The sequence below is a fragment of the Ambystoma mexicanum genome, chromosome 1p (assembly GCF_040938575.1).
Source record: "Ambystoma mexicanum isolate Mex_15411 chromosome 1p, UKY_AmexF1_1, whole genome shotgun sequence".
In the NCBI taxonomy this organism is placed as follows: Eukaryota; Metazoa; Chordata; class Amphibia; order Caudata; family Ambystomatidae; genus Ambystoma; species Ambystoma mexicanum.
In genome coordinates, this window is record NC_090921.1 from 981,533,432 (window position 1) to 981,549,927 (window position 16,496).

General features: G+C 43.1%; 1 protein-coding gene across 2 annotated transcripts in view; it reads left to right on the forward strand.

The window, feature by feature from the left end:
- Window positions 1-16,496, forward strand: part of KATNB1 (katanin regulatory subunit B1) — a 944,775-nt gene that overhangs the window by 900,514 nt on the left and 27,765 nt on the right. For both annotated transcript variants that reach the window (XM_069654285.1, XM_069654294.1), the window contains one exon: window positions 11,064-11,180. In XM_069654285.1, the coding sequence (XP_069510386.1) occupies window positions 11,064-11,180 (117 nt within the window). The remainder of the gene's footprint in view (window positions 1-11,063; window positions 11,181-16,496) is intronic.

Consider the following 16,496-nt stretch of genomic DNA (forward strand, 5'->3'; position numbering starts at 1 on the left):
GAATGGGGATTGTGGGATACAGATCCTTTACATTGCCCTTATAGAGGAGTACTTGCAAGGACATAAAACTCTGTTTTAGATCGATTTAAAACCTCAGCCAATTGGTTCCCATCCAAATGTCAATTAAATTGAACAGTGTCTTAATATGCACAATGTTTGTTCTCACATTGTCCGTTAGACTGATTATAACTTGTGTATCAGCGTAACTATGAAAAGACAAACCTTGGTCAGCATGCAGGGGTTTGATCTACACATTAAACATAAACAGAGAAAGACATGATCCCTGTGAGACTCTCCAATATAGTAGCAGAGAATAACTCCTAATACAATATGTGACCATTGAGCATCTCCCGTGTGAGATGGATGTGCTCCATTTCAATGCTAAAGGTTCGCTTCCAATCACTGACTTGAGGGATCCCGAAGTATTTAGTGGTCTCTGTGCCTATATCAGGCCTAAAGGCTGACTGCTTGCCCCTGAGTAATTGATGATCCTCTATAAAGTTCTGTATTTGGAGAGATGCTACCCTATTCAATATCTTTAGAAGAAAGGAGGCATTTGAGATTAACGTATATAGTTAGACCATTGAAATTAGCCCAAGGAGACCTTTTTTTAGCAGCTGTTGGCCCAAATATATTTTTCATGAATTGGGGATACTGCCCGCTTTAAAGGAATGAATTACAATGCCTATGACTGCTGGAGTTAAGATCTATGCACATTTTTTTACAACAAGCTAACTGCATGGATCGTCAGGGCAATTTATTGGTTTCAGTTTGTTGATTATACTAAAAGTAACTTATGCATTAACAGGCTTGAAAGAGAATTTATGCTATAGTATTGGTCTGTTTAGTAAAAATGAGTTCCACTTCAGGTTTAGACTCTGGCTTTGGGAGAGTATTGATGTTGCTTTGAATCGTAGAAACTTTATTTAGAAAGTAAGATTGCAAGTAATTACGCCACTTTACTGAAAGTAGTTTTCCTTGAAAAGGTAGTTTTGCATAGTAGATTTCTTAAAGCTTTTTGAGACTTTTTAGCATCATCTATTTGAGAATCAAAGAATCCTGTTTTCAACTAGACAACAGCTTTTTCATATTAGTGTTGGGGGAGTTTTCCTAAACCCCTACTGGCAGTAAGACTATAAAGTAATCTATCAGTGAGCTATCCCAGTAGTTTGTAGATCCCCAACTCTTAGTATCAGTCTGTACTAGCTCAGGGCCTTGGTAGAGTGGCATAGCAGTCAGGCTTATATTAAGAGGAAGATGTTGGCTGTAGGTAAGTACACTGAATTCTAGCTAGACAGACACAACAAAGAAGCACTTAAATATATACTTTTTATATAAATATATGTGTATTATATTTACACCACAATCACTTTAAATACTTCAGACGTTTGTTAGAACACTTAGGAACACTCAATAATACACTTCAAAGGGCTCTTTCACTTTTGTGTTTGTTCGCAGTTACATTTAAAGCAACGTTAGAAAGGGAAAAGACAATGTTATCGTATTATCGGTTACTGCGCACTCATGTGATTTTCAATGATTTATACAGCGATAAATTTACTCAGAAAACACATATAGTAAAGTCAGTATAAGAGAGGAAAATGGTTAGTTAGTGCAGCATGAGCTTAGTTCAAGGTTCTAGAGCTGGTTTATTCGTCTAGTTGCCTTTTAAGTCCCTAATAAAAGGCAGTTCGCGGAGGGCTTGAAGTCTTGACAAGCAGCGCATTACAGAGAGTTTCTGTAGATTTCTTCCAGTGTCTAGAGTTATTGACAAAGATAGTTAACAACTATCAAAGGAGACCTTAAAGGAATGGTTCGGTCAGAAATATTATTGTCCCTATGGTTCGGCCATGTGCTTTTAACCATAATTCGATTGGTCGTACAAACATTTCCTATGTACCTTACCCGAGTTTTCGTCTCATGAACACAAGCAGAATTGGGCAGCAGGGCGCGGCCATCTTGTGATAATCTTATCACTTGCCGCATCGCCTTGGGTGACCTGCGTTTGCGGCACTAAATCATATACTCCGCCCCTGAGCCTGACATCACCAAATCATTTATATTCTCCGCCTCTCTCCATCACGTTGCTGGGCAGCGTAGCCAAACGCGCCCAGTCGTCACCTACGCGACTAGACGCGGAACCAGGAAAACAACACACACCGTCTCACAGCACAGCGCGTCACAATTAGGAATATGAAAGTTTACTTTAAAAGGAAACAGCAAGACTGTACAATTGGTAAAGTACATTTATTTCACATTAAATGTTTCGATAGCATTCGGCGTCTGACATAATCAATGAAGAAGGAACTTTTTTTCTTTGCTCTCGTTCCATAAATCCGCAAATGTTTATCGTGAGTCACGCACTGTTCCTTTTGGGTACACAGGGTGTTCGTTTTGTCTAAATGAAGCACTTCGGTCGCTCTGTGAATTGCAAGGCTGGTGCATCAACTTGGCACTAGACCACCGTAAAGGTTGTTATGTTGTTCCTAATCGCTGGGACCGCGTACGGACATATTGGACCATGTCTATCGTCCCAAAAGACGGTTAAGTAGATCCAGTGATTGACATATAGCTGCAGCTGGCGGTTGAAGAAGCCATCGGTCGGGGTCTGGAATAGATGACAATCGCAGAACGGCACGATGTACCTGTTTGCAAAAGATAAAAATCGAAATGTGTCTCAGTAGCTGATCTTTATTACAATTAATCATTTTCTTTATTAGCGCAGAGGTGACACAATGTGAACCGAGAGAATACAACGTGGAATATCAAAGTACTCTGCTATTTGCTTCTGAGGTTAGTGCGATTGAGAATGTTGAGCTAAACGTAATAGGTAAACTGGGGCAAGAATTCGAGGTGCAAAGACAATGTAATGATTTATTAGCGTAGAGCCAGGGAGAAACGAGTGGTGGTCTACATGCGTCTCGATGCTGGCCTGCCCATGTGCCCGGTAGATAGCCCAGCACACAAAGTTTGTACTAGTACTTCATTGCAATATGCCTGACCGAACGAACAAGTACAATGTCACCCAGCAATAACGGTCAGCTATTCGTAGTTCGACTAGTTCTGGTATGAAATCGTCTAGAGAGAAACGTACATTATATTCGGTATTTCCATTCTCTTGGCGTAATGCAGACCGTAATGCAGACTCCTCCGTTTGTGTCAATGATTTCTCATAAACTGGACTTATATGTAACTAGGTGCAGTTTCGGAATGGGCAACCTTATCATATCATACGTTATTACACCCCCCCTTCAATTCAATCCCTTTCGGAATGGTCCCTGCCTCTCAAGGTCAAAAAACAATAGAACCTTATACTGTGCACGAGACACATGGGCCTCCCGGCTCCCAAGCAAAAATTCAAAGCTGGTGACCTTCACTCAAAATGAACATACATTCTTACTTTGCAACATCCCGTGCCATCTCATCCATGAGAACATTAATTTTGAAGCACGGGCACAGGGAATTGAGGGCTGTCACTGCTCGTTTTTCATGGCGCTGCTGAGCTGCAGGGGAAAAATTGCCAACAACAGAATGCCCCCTATTCCGAAATTATAGTCGATGTAACACATAACATGAGTCAAAATGTGTCTAATAATAGGGCCAACTCGGCTTATCTCATGGCCTCCTACCCCATGGCATGTTTTCACAGTTAGTACTTCTTGCGTCCCTAGAATGTTTTGTGGCCTGGGTCTAATCCCTTTTGTAGGACGAGCAGATATTCAGCTTTTTGCGGAACTTTATTGCAAGGCAACTGCCAAAACCCAAATATTCTTAAACACTGTTACCCATTGGTCATTAACACGAAAAATGAAGGTCCAATAGTATCTCGATTAAACTGTGAAAGCAATCGTAATAATTGTAATATATTTTTAAGAAAAGGACTGAGAGGATAGATTTCAAAAGACAAATTGCATACTTTAATTGTACAGTTCATAGAAAATTTTTTTGCAAAAATAAGAACAGACGGTAATCATTTCAACCGGGATTTGAATGATTTAACAAGCTCTGCTTGGGTGGACATGGCACGCTGGCAATGTTTTGTGGCAATATATGTGTGCTCTGAACAGATTTGTGCGCGATTCCATGAGTATGCATCTCGACGACATTAACAATAAGATCTTTCACAAAATCGAATTCCATTTTCTCATATACTTGTTTGACAACCCATTTTTTGCTTCTTTTCGTAAAAGCCATAGTGTAGCGAAGCATCCCTAAGTTTCCTGCAGTCCTAGATTGTTCCCGGCCTACATTCTCGTTATGCGCTAATACCACAAGTAAAGTCCTACATTTCATCCCTTGGATGCCTAAATGCAATCTCTTTGGCCTGTACTTTAGGCACATATTGTGGAACACCTCCAAATCTCCTGTGTGACAGAATTCTGTGAGTCTCTTAAGATCTCTTGATAGCGTTTTATCAAACACAATCTTCTCAAGGGCTTTGTGTGGACGTGAAGATGGGATCAACCACTTCTTCCGTGCCTGCTCTGGGGACAAAGGGCCATGTTCACATTGGTGGAAATGTTGGTTTTCTGTCCAGTGGTGAACGTTGGAACAGTGGTGCATTAGTGAGCGTCATTTTTCCAGTAGAATTTCCACAGACCCATCACATGTTTTGGAGCTCCACCAAAGATGGTTGCTGAAAGACTGGGACCATTGCGAAATACTTTCCAAACCTTTTTTTTCCCACTGCAGCCGAGAGTTTTTTATTGATTGATTTGGCAACATGCCATACATCAAATTGATGTTTAATATTTGGATACTGCTCTCTCATTGTCTTGGCTATTGAAACGGGTCTGTCTGTGGCTATGAGGTCTATTTGCATTCCCCTCGATTGTAGATCTTCCATCGATTTTACATAACCAAGTTTCTCCATGGCCACCGAGGATTTACATTGGGACACCTGCACGACCACCGAACTCACAATTTTCTTACTTTCCATGTCCTGAAGATGGTAGGTGCAGTACTTAGCAGAAAGTCCGGGGCTGTACACTGTCCATCGCCGGCTAGCCTGAACCGTTTGTCGGGGAATGTACTTTGAATAGCCAATTGTTCAATTTCACGTTGGTATTTGTAGTTTTGCGTTTTAGAAATGAAATGGAGTCCCACAAACTGAAAGAAACTGGATAACTTTGTGAAACTAGAACCACTGAAAAGTAAAGCTGCTGCACACAGTAGATTGCCAGCTGGCAGTTTCCCCAGCATCGGTTTAGCGGACCATGAAAATGCTTTCTGACTTTTCACAGGTGGCGTGTATTTTGAGGTTACTGCCTTGTGTTAGACGAGTCACGCTCACCAATGGCTTTCCACATACTTCCCCTCCCACTGAATGCACACATTTCAGCATCTTTACAATCTCCATCAAGCTGCTGTCGAATACTATGTATTTGGCCTCTTTTATTATACTATCATCTGGCAACACTGTTTTGGACTGAACCGTTTTGGACATATCAGCCAAACCGGACATACTATAGTCGACATCTTTGTCTGTTTCGTCGGTCAATAGTGTTGATGCTTCAGTTTCTGTCATTTCAACATCTGTTACTTAACCATGTATAGGAGAAAACATCAATGTGGACTGTTTTTTGGGGGGCATTTTTTTGGCAGGTGTCGATTGTGTCAAATGCTCATCTAGTAATGTTAAACTATCATCTATAAATTCAATTCCACCTTCCTCTGTGGGAGCAGGCGCATTGTAGCAATGGTCCAAAAACACTTTGCTTGAATCGCCGGTCATATTAAATTAATTTTCTGGCCATTGGACATAGGCATCTCGAGTGTGAACACGTCGCGCCTCAATGAATAGTTCCTTCATGGTGAAAACAGTTTGGCAAGCAGCATCTGTCATTTGTATCGCTGTCTGTGTCTGCATTGTCCGTACTCCATCGGGCAACTGCAGGACAGATAGGAAAAGGGATGTTCGGTGTAAATCCAACATACAGTGTTGTACAATTTACATTTTAAAAAAAACATATAATGAAGGCCTTAGCACAAAACTATTGCCAACAATATAAAGTGTTTATAACTAACCTTTTTATTTCTTTTCTTTGAAACCTTCTTTACTGTAACATCAGCAAACTGGCGCACAGACTCAGATCCACGTTCCTCCGGTTCAATATACGGATCTTGTATACATCCCTACAAAAAATAGTATCCATTTAAAATAAGTCATTTGCATTACACATATAATTAGACAGACTTTCTTTCATTAGATGGTACTGTCAGTACGCATACCTCTGGCTCTGGATCAACTGCAAGGTCTTGTTCCGGAACAACTACAAGGGATAATGTAATTGTTGAGGACACTGCAGCATCTCCCTGAAACACAGTGCTTGCATTAGTAAGGACGAAAAGATTGTAAACTGGACACACAATTTGGAAAGACGACAAAGGTACATATCAGTAGTAAAGTAGGAATGAAACATTGCGTAGAACAATTACACGATATGTAAATATGATCAGATTATCTCGTCCTATTGAAATGTGAAGACCCATGCCTCTGGCACCGGATCTACTACGAGGGATGTTGTAATTGTAGTGGACGCTTCAGCATCTCCCTGAAACACAGTACTTGCATTAGTAAGGATGAAAAGATTGGAAACTGGGGACACAATTTGGAAAGACGACAAAGGTACATATTAATAGTAAAGTAGGAATGAAACATTTTGTAAAGCAATGATACGTTGCGAAAATATGATCACATTATCTAGAATTCCGTGCATAAAACCAGTCTGGAACAAAATAGCTAGGTAACATTACCTGATACGCTCTAAGTGGTTGATGACTCCAGGCAAGACATGGATGTTGAATCTTGTTGCTTCATATTCGGTGGATAGTCATGGAGTGATAAAGGGAAAGTATTATTCGATTTAGAAATTCCAACATTAAAAAGTGGCATGTAAGGAGACTGAATACGAGAAAATGATGCTTATTGAAATGCATAATATAGCATAGGTATCCATCCCCATAAATCATTTTTCTATGTGGGTTCTACAAAACAAGGACTGGTGTTTAGAAAAATAGTCATTATTTCAACAGCTACTCAATCACATAAATATGGAAAGTACTATAAGTGACATTTACACCAAAAATACAGGCGTAAAGCTAAATCCGGAAGCGTGACTCACCTCTGGCGGCATTTTCATGAATAAAGCCGGAATAGGGTTTGGGAGCAATTTTCGAGTTGTTCTCAGTTGATTCCTCTTTGTGTACAAGGTTGTGTCGTACATATCTGGGTGGAAGTGCAGGCTGCAGATGCGGTATCGATGACCCCTCTTGTCCTCCAAGACTTGTTTGACTCTACTTTCAAGCTCTTCCGGTGGATATCTGCAACGTCTGACCCATTCTCTTATTCGATCAACAGTCTTAGGGAGTACATGCATTGTAATGCCTTCGGATTTGTCATGGATCTTCGAAGGGCAACCGAAAATAGAACATGCAGGCATTGTTGTAAATTCTGCAAAATAAAGGTCCACATTATTAGAACATTATTTTGCATAAACATGTGAGAAAGAATGAATTGGACCATACATTGTTAATTGCACGCTTTCTTTTGGGCACCACAACAAAACCAGTGCAGCATGTGCGGCTGTATTATGGGATACATTTCAGAAACGATTCATTGATGTGTTGAAAATCAGAACATGTTACTCGTCCCTTGAATGTACTATCGTGCATGAAAAGGAAACATGCTTGTATTATAGACAAGATCCGCCAAGGATGCAATACGATGCCAATTGACACTGATAAAAATGTATATATCGATAACATTACAAAAGAAACTCAAGTCAATAGCAATAATACAAATTAACATAGCACTACGGAGTTCGTTATTTCGGAATAGATATAAATTTACAAATGAAGGAGATATGATTAGGATACATTCCCTTACCTTGACCAACAAACAGTTGGATTCAGCAAGCAGAGTAATTAGTGGCAGGAGAACAGGGAGATGTTCACAGGTAGCACACTGACAAGTCCACTCAAAGCGGTCACAGAAGTTCACAGATAACACGACGAAGAGCAGATTGGCATCGGTCACCGGGCTGCTCGAGTAGCATGGTTCACGAGTTGACTTGCAGTGCTCAAAAGATGTTCTCATGATAAATATCAAGTGGTTTATAAAGAATTACAAAAAGCGGGTGTTTGTGAATGAATGACGTGTATATGTCGTGGTATTATTTGTATTGCAGGGGCGCGGCCTGCTTCAAGGGGAGCCTGCCTGGAGACACTGGGTCTGAGGAGGCCTTGTGAACATTGACCCATGCGCGAAAGATAGCTTTGAAGTGTACATGTTGTTTGGCACCTTGGCCGTTCGCGCCCCTAACAGCACCCCTTGCCAGCGCACATCCACTGCTGCGAACTGCCATTGATAGTGGACGGGGGATGGATGACCTGGGGCGTGCAGACAAGGCACCGGAACACTGCTGAATGGAGACACACTTGATTCACTTAAAAACTGAAACAACCATTGATAAAAAAACATGTTGTGTTTTATTTGGTTCTTATTTTGATGGCACAAAAATACTAGACATTGTAAAGGTCTGGTTACAGCTCAGCGAGGGAAAATCCCCTGTACTGACCGCTGTCACTGGGGAAAGTTTGTCTAATGGCGTCAACGACACAGGAGGGTATTAATCGTCGGACGCAGTGTCCAAGCCTCCTATGAAGCCACCATTTGTACGAACGATAGGCCACCAGCCGGTACCACCTATGAAAGAGAAAGATACAATCTGTTTTTAAATGACCAAGATAAATGTATTAAACCTTATTTGTCAATGACAATTGTATGCAATTACATTTTTGCCAGGACAAATGCTAACTAGACACTGCACAATATTGAACGACTTTTATGTGACTATTACTAGAGAATTGCAAGACTAAATGGATATGACAATGATATCTTGAAGTTACGAGAATATAGGGGACAACCGTGAAATAGTAGTGGCCTAACTGACATCACAACCAGACTATACTTACTCGTTACTTGGATTACGAGGGCGAACTGTTGCGCGAAGTTCGTGCATAAGCACCATCAAAATCCTCAACACGGACTGTGTGAGGCAGACTGCCGTGAAGTCTGGCAGCTCGGTAACGCATTGCGGCAGTAGATCGCCTTGCGATATGTAGGACAAGCATCCAGAGTTTTCTCGGCAGCAGCAGTTCTCCACCTCGGTTGGCATTAGCGCACACCGATTGCAGGTACACCAGGTGGAAACACCGTCCATGCGACTAGGCCCAGGCTCTTCATCTGTTGAAACGTCCGCCCAACTGTTGTCCAAATCCCCATCGTTTATGCATTATTGTTTCCTTTGTGTGGTAAAGAAACTAAACTAATTTATAGCGGTTGTACTGGTATCTGTTCACACGGGCTACAAGCCACGAAGGTAGCTGACCAGAGCACAGAAACGAGTCACAGAATACTCAAAGAAATACGAGAGGAATGGAAAAGAAAACCTGCTGTTGTGTGTTGTGAAATGCTATGTTTATACTTATCGTGGAAAGAGGCTTCCTGCCGTTTCCATGGCAACATGTCAATAGCTGAGGCTCAGACAATGTTGACACGAGACCTGCTTTGGCGTTGTGAAATGGGCGGTATGCTTTTAGTGAAGTCAGGCTCAGGGGCAACATTCTCCTGCAATCTCTCTCAGCATTTTACAGAAAGGGGCGTTTGGTGGTCCAATCAGGACGTCAAGACCACCTGTGGGAGCTGGACCTATTCAGGCACTCTGGCAGACAAAGGACAGCGGGGTGAAACACTCCTCCCCCACTTCCTCCCTGGCCAGACACACTGGAGCCTAGGTGGGGATACTCCAGGGTTCCCACCAAAGACAGACAGACGCACGCACGCCCACGCCTCACCTCGCCTCAATGGTAGAAGGGCTAACAAAGATCAACCACGCTAGTGATGGTGAAAAAAGAAGGGAGTGTCCCAAGTTGGTACTTGGGTGCCCCTGTTGTGCACTCCCGAGGCTATGGACATATCCTGCGCTATACAAAATACAAAATAGTTGGTAGAACACATCCACTGCCATCAGCCATAACTAGGTGATTGTCTATGTGACTAAAATGTCAGAGGAGCTGAGAGAAGGGGGATACTAGGTATCCCTTTGGCACTCCACTGAAGGTGGTGTGCGCCAATCTCTCTGGCTATAGAGTTTTTGGAGAGATACTAAACTTGAGGATATAGAAAAAGAATCTCAAAGCAGGACCCTAACGGTCCCCAGCAACACTTCCCATAAGGAGCTGACAGACTCTATGGTACAGGTAGGATACAAAGAACAGAGATCCAGAAGACAGAATGAGTGAAAAAAGGATCTACTCATTCAGGATTGAAAGAAAACGTTCCAGAAGTCCAGCAAAAAGTGCGAGAGTTCTCACTAGGAAAGGGGATGAAGCATAATAATGATAAATCTCCCTAACAATTAGTTTTAAAAATATTATTTTGAAATGGGTTTAGATCTTTCCACCACTTTCTTTGGGCTCTCAACACGGTTCTCATGACAGTATCAGATCTTGATGTTTGGTGTGGTGGGAATAGGTGTAATTTGTGGAGCAATATGGTCTATTGTTATAGTTAAACCATTGGAATATAAATTCCGTAGTCTGATCATTCAAGAACAGAGAACTCCCCATTAAAGCAGTTGGTGGGTGCTGGTGAGCGCTTTCTTTTCTCAAGTCTTATTTTGTCCCTGGAGCAGACTCTTTCCATAGATTTATTTACGTCGTTTTTATGTATATTATGACATATTGTAAATGGGATCAAGAGAGTACCTGAAATAGCAGCAAAATAGCCTTCTGGAGGTACAGATGAAGGATTGATAAAAGATGCCCCCACTGCTTACCAGAGAGTTAAAAGGTGCAAGCCAGCAAGTGGTACACAATTCCCTGAATTTAATGTCCCACATCTTCCACCATATGAACAATTACTAACAACTGTGTTTTTATAAATGAGGCAGGGAGTTCTACCCCCAGATTGATGTGAAGTCTTTGGACCACAAGGATACTAAAGCACATAGTAGAGCTGGTCTCAGTATTCATGCCTATTATGTATGTTTTATTTCCAGTTATGTGCAGACGGGGTGTACCTCCCTGAAGCTGATACTGCAGAGGTTCCTACCCCTCATCACAGACATTCTTTCTGCACCACCCTCTGTCGGAGTGGATATATCTAGGGAAGAAAGGTAAGCGTATGGCCTTTTTTTCACCAGACTGAATGAAGACCCTGCAAAATAGTTTACTTACTGCAAGTAATTCATTGTAATGTGTGTAGCAGATGATAATCAACTTTTCAGGCTCATCTATGGTAGCGTTTGAAAAAGCTTATCATTTCTGGAAAGCATTGGCCTTGCCGGGAAACATGTCTAGAATTAAGGCACTAAAGCAATTTGTCAGCTATGGAACTAAATTCCAGATGGTTACAGACTCGCACCATCAGGTTCCCAGCCAAACACACACATACACGTAAATCATGAGCCACAAATCCAACTTTCACTTCAGATGTAAACTATAATGTTTTGTCCATTATGATTTAAATGTCTTCTCCTTTATAGATGTTCCCAGACACAGTTAATATCACGTTGTTTGTATAGTACCAGATGGCTTGGCGTGAAAAGCAGCTGGTGTCAACCTAACCAAGTTCTTTAATGCCACAAGAGCCAACAGAAATTTGAAATCTGCTGTTATATGCGATGGGGTAGGTAAGTACTCCCAAAGTCACGTTGGGAGAGTTTCAGGTTAGTAGAAAGTTCCCATAGAAGTCAAAAGGACAAAGTCAATAGGCAATCTGCGTGTATAGGGAAAATGCAGGAAAGTCCAAGTTCTACCACACAGTTGCGGATTTGTCAGCAAACTACCGGAGGGAGGACAAGAGAAGACCACAATGAAGACATGCAGAGGTTTTTTCAAGAGCCAAATGTCCTAGTAAAAGATGCAGGAAAAGCCCCAATGTAAACCAGTGGAGAAATGTGGTCAAGACTTGCCTGCGAATAATCACAACCACGAACTACATGGTCACCTGTGAGTGATTATCTCGAATAGCCCAACACGCCAGGACCCAGAGGTAAGTACTCGCTGTTTGTTTGTAGAACGATGCTTTGGTGGTGTTAAATCTCACTCCCAAAGCCCTACAAGATTTATTGGACCTACTCTCGATATTTGCTGCACAGCACAAGTTTGGGATTAACTTGAATAAAATCTCTTTTCTTGAACCCAAGAGTTGGACGTAAGAGCAAATTCAGATGGACACTGCATGGAACTAAAATTGAACAAGCGAGTGAATATAAATATTTGGGAATCATTTGTGATTCCTGATTGAACTGGTCTGAACACATTAGGCAGTTGGAGCAAGGACTGGCCCAACAGCTGGGCACACTAAAAGTATTTGCCCAGCACCATTCTGGCTATACCCTCGCGGCCCTAACAACAGTATACAAAATGAAGGTGTTGCCCAAACCTATGTACAGCAACTTGGTTTGGGGCTGGAAAAAAACGATTGGAGTCCCTTTGCATTAGATCACTATTTCGTTTACCTAAAAATATTCAAGTAGAGTACATAAGGAGCGATATTGATTCAGCAATATGTTGTTAATATCTCAACAGGCTAATTACTATATGAAACTCAACACACTTCATACTGGGCTCTGGAGCACTGCTCTAGTTGCGGCCACCTTGAATATATTAGCTGCAAATAGGTGGGTAACCTGTATATGCATGTTGGAGACCGAGGTGGGATGCTAGGGTGAGTACTGATTCTGCGGATCCTTATTTTGCCAAATTTAAATGATTGATGAAAACTCTTGGCAAGGCATATAATCGCGAGCAGACCTGGGTCAACTTGGCTACCAAAAGTAGCAGTGTCAATTTATATTAATACACAATCATCTACTGCGATCCAGGGGCATATCTGCATGAATTTCCTAACTCTTCAATACTCTAGGATTGTCAGACTGAAATTCCACTTAGTTGACACCTTGGATAGAATCGGTTCCATTGCGACAGAAAATGGCTTGTCGTTATTGTAGGGGTAACACCATTGAAACAGCTATATACCTGCAATGTGCATGCATGGCATTTACCTCAGACCGAAAGTGAGCGCTACTTGCAATGGGCAATTTGGTGAAATATTTGCTTCGCAGAATTAACATGTTTTTTCCTTTTGTTTTTTCTACATGGTGTCATTGCTGGGTTTGACATCATCCGTGCTTATAATATCCATTGTTATGGTGTCCATTTCCCTGTTTAATTGTTTTCATCTATTTATGCTTTTATGCCTTATTTGTCTCCAACATTTCTAATGATTTCTGATTTACTTGATGTTCTTTTGATTGTGCTAATGTACTCCAAATCTTGCCTTAATGATGGACATGCATCGGCATTCTGGCATATGCTTACAACACAATTGATTACATTGATCACCTCTTTTTTAGCTTCATGATTTATGTGATCTTTCCAGGACTAAGATGAGTATTGGTGTTAAACAGTTTGACTATTTCACTTTAGGGTGTGCAGCCCTCACCGCAGGCCTGTAGCCTAGGTCTTCCTTTGAATGATATCCCCTCATCTACCATCTGACTGTATTTTGGAGAACTATAAAAAGTAGTCTAAATGCTTGATTGAAGGAGAGGTAGATCCTGGGAACACATCCTCTGGAAAGGGAGTGTGAAGTGCTCCAAGTAATGTAAACTACTGAGTGGATTTAGGTTGTATTGGGCGACAAGATATGTGAAGTAGGAATGCACTGGGAATGCAGTGGAAATGGTGAGATGACCATTTATTTCCACTCTTACTCCTACATCCCGTCCCCTTTCCTCGCTAGCTCTCTAGGGTACGGGAGACAGAACCTTTTTCACCAGAAAAAACCTTCTTCACCTTTAAATTTAGAGGCGCGGCCCTGGGAGCCATGTGCTCCCCTGATTCTGTCCATCGATGCCAGCCCCCTTTTCTGCATCGACGGGAAACGGGAAAGGACCGCTTTCACCAGCGCTCCTGGGTTTGGCTTCGGCCTTGTAATACCACGTGCTCTTCCCCAGATACTTTCTTTTGTCTTTTGTTTTTTGGTCTTAATCAGGTGCTCGGTCCTCTGGCACCACGCTCCTCCCCGGGGCATGTCCACATCGGCAGGCTTCAGCAGGTGTCCAGCCTGTGAAGGACTCTTCCCTACGTCCAACCCCACGCTCATTGCCTCTGCTGCCTTGGCCCCAGTCACTGTTGGGCGGGGTGTACCGCGTGTGACTCGCTTACGCCGCACGCTCTGAAGAACAGGTTAGCTCGGTGGAGGGAGCTCTTCGAGGACTTGAAGGACTTCGTCAGACACAAGTAAAGGCCCAAGGTAGGGCTGCTTTTTTCCATCGCACCCCGCAAGGCCGACTCCTTCCCAAGGAAACGCCTGAGCAGGAGTAACCAGTCTCGCACCACCGCAGGTACCAAGGCTACTTCAGCTACCGGCTGTCAGGCCGAGGGGTCATTAGATCCTTCCGGGGGACAGTGCTGAGGGACTGCAAGGTTCATTTACTGGGTGTCCACCCGAGTGGCCACGCCATAGTACTGGACAGATTGAGAATGTGGCCTGACCCCCTCAAAGAAACCGCGAAAGAGCCAGAACCGGGTCTCTCCATTGGATGACGCAGGAGAGTCAGAAACTACTGTGGGCATAACCAGTAGTTAAGGGTAAAGCTCAAAAATCTTGACCCGACATCAAATCGTAGAAGGTTCCTCGAGAATCGAGTGATTCCCCATCACCGACGAAGAAACATAAGTCGTCGAAGCACTCGACGACTTTGTCGGCGCCAATGGCTTCGACACCGAAGCCGAAGGAGGTTTTGGCACCTTCTTCGAAGTCGTCATCGATGCCTTCTAAGACTCCTTCGATTCTCTCGAGGCAAACTCAGACACAGGAAAGGAGGTTTTACTCCCTTACCTAAATCAGACTTTTTAAAGTCCATGTCCTCTATCTTTGAAGAGGAGAATGCTTCAGAGGAAGAAGTTTCTCCTTTTGGGGTACAGTTTGGTGCCAGAGGAGTTAATCGATCCAGAATCGAAAATGAGAGACCTGTGTGACGCCCTTCACTCTGCTACTGGCATTGATACGTCACCAGAGCTAGACTTTACAAGACCTGACCCTGCAAACCATGTAGACTCAGGGTACAGGAGTTTGATGTATAGAGTTGTTGAATAGATGGGCTGGGGTAGATCCTCACACACATTTGATCAGGATGATATGACTGATATCCTCGACCAGGGCCCCAGAAGGACCCAGTCCTCCCTTTCCATAGGGCGCTTCAGAGGACAGTGGAAAAAAAACTGGGAGGCTCCGGAGACTGTTTCTGCAGTTAACAGTAATTTTCCTAACAAGTACAAACCTTCTACTTGTGACCCTGATTACTTAAAGAGGCATCCTGCGCCTGTGAGTCTGGTGATTCAGGCAGCAACTTCTTTAAGACAAACAGCCTAACCATCTATCCCCCCGGATCGAGAGGATAAGAAGGTGGATGCTTGGGCCCGTAAGGTCTTTACCACAGGTAGTATGGCTCTCAAGTCAGCAAATGTCACCTGTACCCTGGCCAGGTTCACCCATACCCTGTGGGACTGCATTACGGCGGCGGCTGATCATATTCCGGAAGGCGAGGAAAGGGAAGGCTTCTTGAATATTGTGAAAGATGGCAAGGAGGCAATGGGGGAATGTCTCCAATCTGGACTGGATACTGCTGATGGCATCAGCAGATCCATGGCTGCAAGCACAATGCTACGCAGATTTGCGTGGCTGAGGAAGTCACGTTTGCACCTGATGTGCAGGCCAGGCTACTCAACATGCCTTTTGATGGCTTGAGGCTGTTTGGCCTCCAAAGTGGCGGCTAAATCTCTTAGCGCCTCTATGCGACAACCTCAGAAACCTTATTCGGGCTCATCTTCCTGGAGAGGTCGTTCTTTTCGATACTACTCTTTTGGTAGAGGAAGGTACAGAAAGGTAAAAGAAATGTCCCTCGTAGTGGATGAGGAAGAGGTGCAAAACCAGCCTCGGGAACAGCATCTTTGCCCTCAGCCGCTCCTGCAGTCGCCTCCAAGTCACTCCGAGGTCTTATCACATAAAACCCCGGTGGGAGGCAGAATCTCACAGCATCTGAAAGAATGGAGGGCATTACTTCAGATGCTTGGGCACTGGAGACAGTAGCCCAAGGTTACTGCCTTCACTTCCTAAAAAGGCATCAGGACCATCCACCGGGAGCCAATTCTACCAAGATTCCAGATCCGCTCCTGCAGGAAATAATAACCCTGCTAGAGAAAGGGCAATAGAACATGTACCTGTAGCAGAGAGGAACAAGGGTTGGTGCTCCTTTTACTTTCTCATTCCAAAGAAGGATGGAGATTTGAGACCCATCTTGGACTTAAGAAATTTGAACAATTCCTCAGGAAGGACAAGTTCAAGATGGTAACCCTTTCTCAGATCCTTCAGGCTCTCCAACTCCAAGACTGGTTGGTATCATTGGACCTTCAGGATGCTT